General features: G+C 33.4%; 2 protein-coding genes across 5 annotated transcripts in view; one reads left to right on the forward strand and one right to left on the reverse strand.

Moving 5' to 3' along the window:
- The window catches only part of LOC145684391 (uncharacterized), an 84633-nt gene that overhangs the window by 57348 nt on the left and 14082 nt on the right, over window positions 1-13203 (forward strand). The window lies entirely within an intron of this gene.
- LOC145684392 (uncharacterized) overlaps window positions 1-13203 on the reverse strand; it is a 53530-nt gene that overhangs the window by 22048 nt on the left and 18279 nt on the right. The window contains exon 2 of one of the 4 annotated variants that reach the window (XM_081756661.1): window positions 9750-11167. The exons of 1 other annotated variant lie outside the window; for it this stretch is intronic. In XM_081756661.1, the coding sequence (XP_081612787.1) occupies window positions 9805-11167 (1363 nt within the window). In that variant the 3' untranslated portion in view covers window positions 9750-9804. Of the gene's footprint in view, window positions 1-9749; window positions 11191-13203 lie in introns of those variants that run through there. 2 more of the 4 variants (XM_081756662.1, XR_014131295.1) reach the window with 2 other exon arrangements.

Consider the following 13203-nt stretch of genomic DNA (forward strand, 5'->3'; position numbering starts at 1 on the left):
TAAATATAAGAAATGAAAAGAAATTCAAGAGTTTTATTTTCTATACTGAAAACCGAGAAATCTACCAATCAACCAATTTAAAAGAAGCACTAACTAACATGAAACAAGCACCAAGAACAAGAATGGATGAGTTTCAAGCTAGAGGTTCTGACTGGGCTCTTATAAACATTAACTTTTTAGAACAAGCAATCGTTAAATACGTACCATACAGAGGATCATCATACATAGAATTACCTGAACAGATTCAAAACAAAAAGGCAGTAATTAATGTAAAGAATGAAGATGAAAAATGCTTCTTATACTCATTATACAGAGCCTCATGTCTTACAAATTCACATCCTGAACGAGTACCAAAAAATAACGAGCTATTGTCAAACTTAGAATCTAAACAAAGAGATATTCATTTTTCTGTAAAACTAAACGATATTCCAAAAGTCGAAAAATTACTTATATTTCTATAAATGTCTATATGTATGATAAAGGCTATTCAATCTATATATTACATCACACACGGATCAAAAAAGAAAATGAAAACTCTTAAGTTTAACGTCCCACGGTTATGCCGGTTAGGCTAAAGGAGACGGTGATGAGAAATGAGTGAAATGGTGGAATGAGGAAAGTGGGAGGAAACGGGAGAACCCGGAGAAAACCCACGAGCACGGTGTTTGTCCACCACAAAGTCCACACGGCGCGGGCTGGGATCGAACCAGAGACCCCAAGCACCGGAGGTGAACGTTCGACTAGTGAGCCACTGCGCCCCCTAGAGATCAAAAAAAGAAAAACACGTACATTTATCATATATAAAACAACTTGTTGAAGAAAAGAAAGTTTAAACACATTATTGTTGGATTAAAGACTTGAGTAGATTAGTTAGTTATCAAATAACAAAAAAGAGAGCTCGAAAATATTTATACGATCGATGTTATACTTTTACTCAAAAAGTTCACTAGATAAACATGAGTAAGATTGTTCATCGAATGAAAGAGTAAAAATAATGATGCCCAAAAGAAGGCATATATACTAAATTTAAAAATTATCAATACAAAATGAGAATGTCATTTGTATTCTATGCTGATTTTGAATACTTATTACATAAGGTTATGGGATGTGAAGAGTGTTACCCAGAAAATATGCCATGTACAAAAAATATCAACAACACAAACATTCAAGATTTTGTTATTACATTGTAAATGTAACTATACGGTCTAGTTGATCGATTATTAATGAAAAAAAATTTTAACTTTTTAAATGAACCTCGCATAATAGTGCTCTCAAGAATTTTTCTCTCAGCCAACAAACGAATGTGCATATATGTATGTGCGTCTCGTCTGCTACGGAAATCGTAGAGTTCCTCTCTCTTTCCCAAATAAGGAGCTAAAATTCAGCACAATGGATAAACGTCGTCTCGAAACATTTCTATCTATAAGTTGTCATAGCTATTTTTAACTTCTTACATCACCAAACTGCATGGCAAAGCGAGTTGTTGCCTAGCAACAGGACGAGACGGAGAGAAACGGTGCTTTAGTCTGACGAACACATTCACAGAAGTTACCACGAGAATTTGGTGCGCTACTGAAATGAACAAGCAATTTGAAATAATGTTTAATTTTTGTTAGTGCAAAACATAGTAACTTTAAACGTCGTAATATCGAACCAATGCCGTGATAATGAAGATAAACAACAATTTTAAAATGTTCATTTACGAGTGTAAATCTAAAAGTCATTGCAGCAACATGGAGTAGGCAAGCAGCAAAGTCCACCTGTTCATCGGAAAGAAGATGAGAGGAGACCAACCCGCAACCTTCTGGACAGACCCCCTTGGAACCCCCAAAAAACAGTTCTCTTGGATAGTCACAGTGAGTAAACAGTGCTAGTGAATAACAAAAATCAACCATGTGACGAAATATAACGAATAATTCGTGTCAACCGCGCCTTTCACATTGAATGGGCCTAAATTAAAATATCATTATTATTATTGGTTATCTAAAGTGAAGTGCTACTGCTAATGTAATATTTGTTCGTGAAGTTCAAGTGTTAATTAAACTAAAATTTAAAATCTGAGTATCCTTTCAAAATAATAATCAAGGTCTAAATTTATATATGTTAATTTTAAGAAACAACCTAATTCATTTTTCTTTACAGCACGAGTGATTAGCGCCTATGCAACTTAGTAATTCATACATTAATAAATTGCATTAGCGCTAAAAAATACAATTGGAGTTAGCTCTGTGCCGGTTTCCCGTAACGTTCTGACCGATCTCTGAACCTGTTGTCCAGCGGCTGTATGGCCAGCGGCTATGATCCAACCCGCTAGTAAATGCTAAAGAAGACATTCGAACGGTGGAGAATCGAACCCAGACCATGGTAAAAGCGCAAGCCCATTTTGGGACCGTAGGACACGAACCACATACAGCAATGAATGTTTATCCCGATAGGGAGTCAGTAGATTTGAACCTAATACTCTAGTATACGGTTAATCCCTATGTGAGACGTACCTGGATCGAACCCAGTACTGTATTATAAAAATTATGGAACTAAAACATAACCTATTTTGTTTAGAGGTAAAAATTCACCTAAAACGTTCATAAATAAATTGCACAAAGAAGCTAAAATGATATCAAACACCTATAAGGAAGATAATGAATTGCCTTTAACAAAGAAACAGAGAAGAGAGTTTAATAAATCCGAATTTGGTAATTGCTGCAAAGAAAAATACACGGAAAAGAATTATAAAGTTAAATATCATGATCATGTAACAGGGGAATTTATAGCTGTTTTATATAATAATTACAATTTAAAAGTTAAAGTTCGGAAGTTTGTGCAAGTCATCATACATAACTGGATACCACTCACATTTATTCATTACAGAGCTTAGATGCAATAAACAATTGAATTAATACCTAATAACGAAGAACAGTACATTTCATTCAGTAAAAGGTTAGAACAATCAAATTAAAATTTATTGATTCATTTAGATTTATGGTTTGCAATTTAGACAACTTATCAAACCTAACAAGAGAACAAATGATTCATAAACAAGACTTCTACCCTAACGAAAAGGAATTCAAACTTGTAATAAGAAGGGGTGTTTACCAATATGATTATATTAGTGACTGGGATACGTTTAGTCACAGACAATTACCACCAACGGAAGCATAGAAGAATTTGTTGGTGGTAAATCATAGAAGAATTTGTTGGTTTAAGATCAAGAATGTAGTCAATCAAATTCGAAAAAGATAAATGTTTTAAAAAACGAGAGGAGTTAAGTAAAATGTTATAAGTAAAAAACTTTCATTTAACGATTATTAAGATTGTTTATTCAATCAAAACAATATTATAAGAATATGAATTTAATCAGAAGTTATAAGCACGATTTATACAGCGTAGAAGTAAACAAATTAGCATTAAATTGTGTTGATGATAAGAGATGTGTTTTAGAAGATGGATTAACAACCTCCCAAGCAGGCATTATAATATAGAAGAGTTGTAGATGTAAGATTAGTTTTAGTTTGATATTAGAGTTTTGTGAATATTACGCTATTAATTTTAAATTGATTTTCATAAGTATAAGGTTTGTCTTGTTTCTTGCAGTGTAGATATAAGCTTCTAGATGTAATATAGTTATAGTTCTTAGATATAAGATTTTATGGATGTAACTATAAAGCCTATGCTCTTGCGCTATATAACTTAGTATATTTAGTTGTAAGGTTTTATGGGCCTTCTGTAAATGCTTTACGTAATAGTTCTGTACTGGTTAAAGATGTATCCGAAATGGGTTGGCCTGGAGTTTTCGCCCAGAAGTTACCAATATACACTACTCTCATAAAATACAATGTGCACAAAATTGATACACGTGGTTTACCTTGAAACGCCTGAAAGGAATTTCAATATTGCTTTAACACTTCAATTTTCTCAGTGGTTTCGTGCGCTCTCAGTTTAACTTTTGATATTCACTGTTTATCGTAACAAAGAAAGATGGTCTCTAATTCTTCGATTTTAGCTACCACTTAAACAACATCTTTATCACCGAAAGTAGGAAAATCACTCCTCTGAGTAACTTAAATTTTAGAAGTCGATTGGTCTAACGTAGTCTTGTTGAAATTTGTGATGCTTCATAATTAATTGAAAAGTTAATTGTGAACGGGCTTAAACGATAACAATTAGCTACTTATATTATCTTGTTCGTGAAATCAAATACTTGTGAGATTCATCCCTTGTAAAACATTTATTGGACATTAGTTGTTTTATTCTATATTTGCATATCAACAAATCATATAACATCGATGTGTATTTATTTTATATATTTTTATGATTATGATTTTTTCTTTTTTGTATTCGGACTAGTGCTCATTTTAAGCGCTTCTAGCCCATTACCTTTGTAAATAGTGATTGAACAATAGGGAATTACATAAATTGTGCATGTAGGCTTTCTCAGTATAATTATATAAAGAACTTTTATAGCTTATAACAACAATGTAAAGAAGCTTTATAGCTTATAATAACAATCATAAAAATTTACATTTTAGAATGTACCTCGTACACAGATATTCTATCGACATTGGCTTCTAACAAGATATGAAATACATGAAAGCGTTATATATTCCTTTAATTACTTTTAAAGAAAATTGCCTTATTTGTGCATTACAAGGTAATGTTTTGTACACAATATATAGTGACAGAGTATAGAGAAAATAAATTATTAAAATATAATCGTTTGCTGAATTGTGATAGTAACTAAATCATTGTTCATATGGTGCAGGAAAGAATTATAAAGCCTTCGTGATAAATATAAAATCAAAAAAGGCGACAAATACTTAAAAATTAAAATGACGAGATATTTAAAACAATAATTATTTTTTGTTAAATATTTTATCATTAAAATCATATTAAACTAACACATTCTAAAAAACACATGCTGAATTTGTGGTTTATATTCTGACCCGTTATATCCTCCAGTGCATTCAATTTTAGGCTTCACATCAGATATTCATATTTAGAAGCACATTCTGCGGAAGAATGTTATTGACGATTTCAATCTGTTTCTTGTTTTTCTCGAAAAAGACTATTTCTTCAGTACATTAATGTTACGCTACCTGAGAGATTTACCGGAATGTATATTGCTACCACTCTTAAGCTTGTTATATCTTGTTTGTTACCTTCCTCATTACGTGAATTAACGTTTTATTTGGTATTAGGATTTAATTTCTGTGCTGTCGACATCTATGGCCATTAAGCTCATCACGTATTGAGGGATGACGTCCCTCGTCGAGCACACAATCCGGGTAGCGGAAGGAAGGAAGCGGTCTGGGACCATTAGGTACCATCCCGGCATTTGAATAGTGAGGGGAAAAACTTCACTCAAGATGGCTGGCCTCAAAAAGCTGTTATACTATTTCGACCAAGTGGTCCCACCAGGAATCGAACCCGAGACCGCATTCACCAAAGGGGAGAGCGTTAACGACTACGCCACGCAGGGCCACTAAGTTTTTATCTGTTTCCCTCTTGATTTTTTTTAAATTTCCGGATTATTTTTGTCAATTGCTGGTTTTACAATATATGTTTCCAGTTTCATTCTTGAGTGCACCTAATTTTGGAAGGTCAATTTCGATCTGTAAGCTATGAAACAATGGAAGTTCTACATTAGTACATGCACTCCTTGATGCTTGCACTTTATTTTCGTTTGCATTTGAAATTTTAACAATTGTATATCGAGAATTATCTTTCGTGTTTTTATTCCTTTTCCCTGGATTAAGTAGATTTACTTCTGTGATATTAGATCCCTTGTTTAGTTTGTAAATTCCTTGAATTTGTACTTTCTTTATTAGCACCTATAAATTTTTTAACTTTTTGAATAAATACTTCTTTGAGATAAGATTTTTGCTCAGTATTTTTATAATCGATTTTTAGTTCAGTGCCTGAGCTTCTAGGGAGTTTAATATAATTGTCGTATCGAGTTCTGAAAGATTTGGCTGTTGGCATTCCCGTATTAAGTGTTTCCTTTGGGTATATTTCTTCCACTTTTCATTCTTTTGTGTATATATATTTTCCCACATGACGCACGATTAGCTTCTGCTTTACTTTTTTTCCATTCTTCTCATGTTTTCCAATTAGTTGTTCCTACAGCAATTGAATCATATCTGTTATGATAGTTCATTCAAAGAAACATTTTTCTTAGGACCTATATATTTTTTTCTTTTACACTGTTTGTGAATTAGGTATTGATTCATTCCATTAGAAAACTCACTACATATGTCTTTAGCTGGCAGGGTTTTTACCTGATTTCACCCAGCAGAATCTAGTTGAAACATCTTGGCTTAAATCTGAAGAATTACATTGAACAGCACATTTGCAAGTAACGTTGGGAGGTTAGTTGTTTCCTATATTTCTTCTTAAACTGTTCGTATAACTCCTGATATTTGTGTTAACTTTGGTTATAATTACTACGAGAACTAAAGCTTTTACGGAAAGGGTAATTTTATGCATTGGAATCAGAATTATCTATATTTGTACGGCCATCCCGACTATCGTTGCTTCCGAAACAGGAACTATTCCGATTTTTCCGAATAATAGTGCAACTAATACTGATGTTCCGTATAAAGAAGTAACTTGTTTTCTTAGCTACGAGGTTTTATTGAAAATTCCAATTTGAAATACCTTGTGTTATCGAATTGTTCTCATAAGTTTAAAATATTAATAACATACGGTTGAAATTAATACACTGAGCCGAAAGTAATTTTCTTTGCAATTTACATGGCAATAAAATGCGTATGGACGTAATGGTCCTAGCATTTGATTGCTGAATATTCAACATTTTTAAACTGTTATAGAGACCAACAACAAATTCCGAAATATTTTGTCTACAACGTGGATCAAGTTCACGGTTTCTAACCTGAGCATCCCGATTGGCAAACACAAGATCATTTTCAAAATTTTCAAAGAGAGCATGTTTGAAATCCTCGTATTTGTGCAAGAAACTCTTTGTTATATTGAACCATCCCGAAAAAGGTTGTTCTTAAATATGTGGTAAAACTTCCAAATGAATACTTCTATTTATGCCTACTAATTCATACTCTTCTTCGAAGTTTTGTAAAAGAAAACTTGCCGGTTTGTCGTCTATTCGACCACTATCTTTCGTCAAAGATGTTACTTCATTAAGTTTTACATGTCTGGATCCGGATTCAATTGTCTCCTCTTGGCCTTTGTACGCGCTTCCAGAACTAGATGCAAAATCTAAAACTCAAGATGGTTGATAGATATTTGCATTGCATCTTTCATCACATCGTTCATGTTCGTTCACTTGGATTCGTTTTCGATTCCAAGATACATTAGATTTTGCACTTGCCTATCTTCTGTTGGATCACTGGTATGCATCAAAGGAGTTTGGAATACTACACGGTTCTGTAACTTATTCTTTATGCTTTCTACTTCCTGTCCTAATTCTTTATTTGACTCTGGTTATTGCTTACTCCTTGATCTAACACATTCAGTACACCCTTCATGCATTTCGCGTACTCGTGGAAAGTCTTTTCGTATCAGCCATTTCTGTACATACAGTTTGCATTTTCCTTTCCATGCTTCGAAATCTGGTTCTGATCTTCCCCATAAAGGATTGAAGCCTAATCTTGACCGTGACAGTTTGTTTCAACTGTAGTTCCTTGAGTACTTTGTACATCTTCTTTAGACTCGGAAGCTCTTGTTAATTGATGAGATTTATTCATATTGTAATCAACCCTCTTCTGTTACGTAGTAATTTGTACTCCGTTTTTCTCGTCACGAAATGAATCCCACGAATTTCAAAATAGTTTTGGAAGCCTTTACTTCAGCTTCAAAATTATCACAAATTCCCGGCCTGTGAGGCACAAAATAAAACCTTGATTATTTGTTACTTATCTTGCCTGGTTTTGAAATCAAGTACTTCTGAGATTTCTTCGTTGTTAAACATTTATTGGACATTATTATGTTTTATTTTATATTTGTGTATTCAGAAATCTTATAACAACCATTTTTATTTATTTTATATACTTTTATAATTATGATTTCGCTTTTATAATAGGGCTAGTGCTGATTTAGAGCACTTGTAGCTCGTTACAGATGTAATCTCAGTATCGCAAGCTAAATTTCACTTTTCTTCTGTGTTTGGAATTGTGCAATATATATATTGAACTTTTCTCACGCACATCCAAATATGGTTTAAAGGCTACACGTTTCTTTCCCTAATTCTAACTACTCGTGGAGTCGATTCTAATTCGAGTCTTCCTTGGGTTACGTTCTATATTCACGTAGCTTTATCGCGGTTACATTTTTCATGTAGATTAAGTATATTTAAAAGAAATTTATGGTTCCTGCAAGGTGAGGTTTTATCAATATTCTGAAAAAGAAGTACCGTTCTCGGATCCGAAATTGCTTCTACAATTCCTTTTTTCAATTCTATACAATTTCTACTTTACTAAAGATGCTAAACGGGTGGCTGTACATCCAGGTTATTGGTCTATCTTTAACTTTAGGGCTAAACATAAAACAATCAAAAAGATAAGCCTGATTACAACTGACGTAAATTTCCAAAATACCATCAATCTGACAATTATTACAGTCTCGGAATTCTGGTCTCCAATGTTTGATTATGCTATAACGAGACCAGTAATGAATGTCATAGTCATCCTCTACATACACGTGACTTCATTGAGGAAGGGTAATTGTTTGCGTTAATAGAGTCTACTGATTTCAGAATACGATCTTAAAAGGATTAAAAATAATATTAGGGGCCATAGTCGTAGCTGGGGCTATTTGGGTATGAAATTGGAAAACCCAAGGAAGCGAAACATGTATCTTAGAAATAAAAGAACGGAACGAAAAATTGGAGCGATAAAAGGATTAAGTTTCGAAGGTTTACTAATGCGAGACTAGAACAGAAGGACCCCCAAGTTTAACGAACAAAGGGGCTGGTATAGTATGACTTTGATAAAGGGAAATGTTTGACGTTGAGAATTTAAGAAGATAGGTTCACGGTGCATGATAGCGGCGATTTAGATATTCTTCGGACACAAATCTACACCACAGCGGAGCAACGAATTGCTTGGAGGAGGTAGAAGGAACGTAATTAACAATGCGAGATTAACGAGTTAACGGAGCAATTTTACGAGGAAAACGGATCTGCTGATTATTACAGGGCAATGGTCTTGGCAAGTGCAGATAGAACTATACTGAATTAACTTTCAAGATGAAGGGGAAAATGGATATGAGATAGAGGTATACAAACCAAAAACAGTGTCACAGTGGGAGGGTGACAAAAAAAGCAGTAATGATCACTGCCAAAAGCGTTAGCTTATAATTATTTCATGACAGAGGTGGTAAAAGAAAAGCAGAGTAGAGTGAAGTCTGTAGCAAAGAAAAATTCTGAGCAACGGAAAATACGAGTGGAAATACTACCATGTTTCTATTGTTTTCTCTGGGCAATTCAACTAGCTATATATCGAAATGACTGGCTACAAACTTAACATTTAAAGGCTTTCAGCGGTTACTACGTGGTTTTAAACTACTTTCGTAAGGAGAGCCCCTACACACTCCTGACAGATAAGGCTATTCTTTAACACGTTGTTCTATATTATCTTCCTGACAAGATCACCTATCACGCTCCTGACATGTGTTAAGGTTACTTTGGGTACATTAACATGTGAAAATTTGAATCAATCTAAGAAGAAATTCTGTACGAGGTTTTTGTCCGTTGTTTGACAACACAAACTTAAACCACGTAGAGGAAATCTTTACGAAGCTTTTATTTTGTACTTTAAAATGTAGGCTCTTAAGCTAAATTTTTAATGAAATCTTTCTTGCCACAGTCGCGACATGTATGAGCTTCTCATATGTGTGCGTTAGTACGTGGATATTTAAATGACCTTTTTGAGTAAAACGTTTACCGCACTCTAGACATGTATGAGGTTTCCCTCCAGTGTGTGTTAAAATATGTCTATTTAAACTACCTTTATGACAAAATCCTTTACCGCATTCTCGACAGATATGAGGGCTTACGCCGGTGTGTTTAAACATGTGAACTCTTACATCTTTCTTATGCAGAAAACACTGACCACACTCCTGACACATATGATATTTGTCATTTCTGTGCCTTGACATGTGGATTTTTAAATAATTCTTTTGAGAAAATATTTTACCATATTCCTGACACCTGTAACCATTTTCACATGTGGGCTCAAATAACTCCATTTTTAAACCGCTTTTCAGATAAAACCTTTTAATATACTCTTGACATGTAAGACGCTTTACTTTACTGTGCGTTGATTTGTGAACATTTAAGTGTTCTTTTCGAACAAATGATTTACCACAATCCTCACATGTATGAGCTTTCTCCCCTGTATGTGTTAACATGTGTACTCTTAAGTTACTTTTTTGGGAAAATTCCTGACCACACATCTCACACTTCAGAAGTTCTTCTTTTGTGTGCGTTAAAATATGAGTCGTTAAATGACCTTTTTGAAGAAATCCCTTACCGCATTCCTGGCATATATATGGTTTCTCACTTGAGTGATTTAACATGTGTTTATTTAAGGATCCTTTTTCATAATATTGCCTTCCACACTCCTGACATATATGAGGTTTTTCATTTGTATGTCTTCGCATGTGAACTTTCAATTGATATTTGTTAATAAAGCCTTTACCACACTCTTGACATGTATGAGGTTTCTGGTTTGAGTGTTTTAACAGGTGCTCATGTAACTCTACCTTTTGAACAAATTGTCTACCACACTCCTGACAGACGAAAGGCTTGTCTATGGCGTGAGTGAACATGTGGACTGTTAAACTACCTTTATGAACATATCCCTTGCCACACTGCTGACACGTATGAGGCCTTTGCTTTGTATGTTTCATGACGTTAACTTCTGTGTTATATTTTTCATTATATCCTTTATCACACTTTTCATATTTGAGAAATTTCTCACCCAATTTTGTTTCCATTTCTCTTGCTGAATCTGAATCCCCAATAAATCTCATTTTGCAGTCTTGATATACATTCTCTCTCTTAGTTTTATAAGCTAATTTGTGACTTAATAAAAGCTGTGTTTCTGTAAGAACTACGTTAGAGTCCATATCAATTTCAAAGTTGTTAGATGGATCAGAACTTAAATCCTTTTGTGTGATCAACATATTTCCTTTACTGAAAAGAATGCACCTATTAATCTAGAAAGAAATTAAAGCATCAAGAACTGCAAAAATTTAAAAAAAAATTTCCAATACTAAAGAACATGCAATTGGTTGCGTGTAAAAAATATATAACACTAAATCTATAAACTAATATAGATTACTTAATTACTGAAAGTGATGATAAAACACAAAAAGAAAATGTTATAAATCATGCTAGGAGGAAACGAGGAAACTCTGAGAAAATCCCCACAGAGCATGTGTGAACATCAAAAACGTCATTGGTCCGACCTAGGTTCGAAGCAGAATTACCAGTACCACAGGCAAACCCTCTTCCACTGTGACTCTGTCAGTTAAATTTTCTCTGTGATGTATAAAGTTAACAAACATAAATGAAAATTTCAATATTTAGAAGCAAATACATATAATTTTGGACGTAAGGTAACACATATTACTATGTAAGCTGAAAATTAATGTATCAAAAATTGAGAACATATGCACACAAGTTGTTGAGTAATATGGATTTGATGTTAATATCAAACGTTGGTACACATAAATAAGGGAATTCATAGGCGACATAACTCAAATCGTACTTACCTTTATCCTTTATTATACAACCGTGATCAGTTTTAAGGATGCCATTAAAAATCTTTGTATTACAAAATAGGAAAAAATAATTTATTAATTATACTTCAAAATTCCGAAAACGGAAAACGTTGAAATAAATGATGAAATAGATTACAAAAGTAGAAAATAAGTATCAAGACAGGCACTTGTTATCTTAACACAAACCAAGTCAGAATGTAAGGACCACCATTGTTACACTACCTGTAAGATATTTCACAAAACTAACCGCTAATTAAAAAACCTTTGAATCCAAGAAAACAATGGGACAATACAATCTTCAGCTCATTTCTATTTTGCATATTTACGTGTGTAATTAAACACCATGTTGTAGCTAGTAGTATGTACCAATTTTAATTATCTGTCTTTTCTGGGTAGACAACCAGTCACATTTATAGTGTGATCATTTCTCTTCTACTATGCAAGAAGAAAACAGTGGTTGCAGGAATACGTGCAGCAGATACGAGAACGATTAAAAAAAAAAAAAAAACTTGTGTTCAGATTTTATTAGCTCTAAATCTAATTCAAGTAACTTTTCAAACTCGAATAAGTCAAATCTAAAATTATGTAACAGTTCATTAGTAGGACATAATATCTGCAACTGACAGATATTGGTGATAACTTTCAGTGACTAATATTGACATATTGGAACCGATAGCAATATGAGAGTGCCGAATATCCACGAGCGATAGGATGTAACAGAGCATTTATTACAGAAAGCTGCTCCCCGCAACATTGACGACACAAATGTCTTGTTCTCTTACTGAAACAAGTAGCCATCTTCATTAATTTATTCTCTATTGAAGTTTGTTGTTGTATTAATATTTTTTTTTTTTTTTTTTTTTGCATTCCTTATTGCATTGAAAGAGTTCTTCCAGCTACATTGATTCAGATGAGTATCATATTCGCTTTTCACTCCTTTGACCTCTTTCGTAAACAATCCATTAACTCGTGTATTAGATTTTATTATTGCTAGGAAAAGACAACTTGGAAAAATCAAACAAATTACTGTAAAACTGATTTTATATGCAGACGTCCGAGTTGTATTCAAATAATTATTATAAATTAGTAATATATATATTCGTAAGGAGTAGATACGAATTATCATATTTTATTTTCTAGTTGTAAATGTATGATCTAAGTGGAGTAGTAAAACATTTTTTAACGTGCAACCGGACTATGTCTACTCGTAATGCATACATGGATCGAGTCTTTGAATAAGAAGTAAAAAGATATGAAAGCAAATATTGATTTTTTCTTCATTCCGATTTGTTCAGTTAGTTGATCCGATTTAATACTATTAAAATATCGAGTGATTATTCGGTAGCTTTGCTTACGCAAGTTCTCATACAATTGTGTCATTTAATTTCTGTTGTATTTTTAGACATGATTTGGTGCGTTAAATCTTGTTAGCTACTAATGCGTCGG

This window comes from Thermobia domestica, chromosome 4, assembly GCF_964235325.1.
Source record: "Thermobia domestica chromosome 4, izTheDome1.hap1.1, whole genome shotgun sequence".
NCBI lineage: Eukaryota > Metazoa > Arthropoda > Insecta > Zygentoma > Lepismatidae > Thermobia > Thermobia domestica.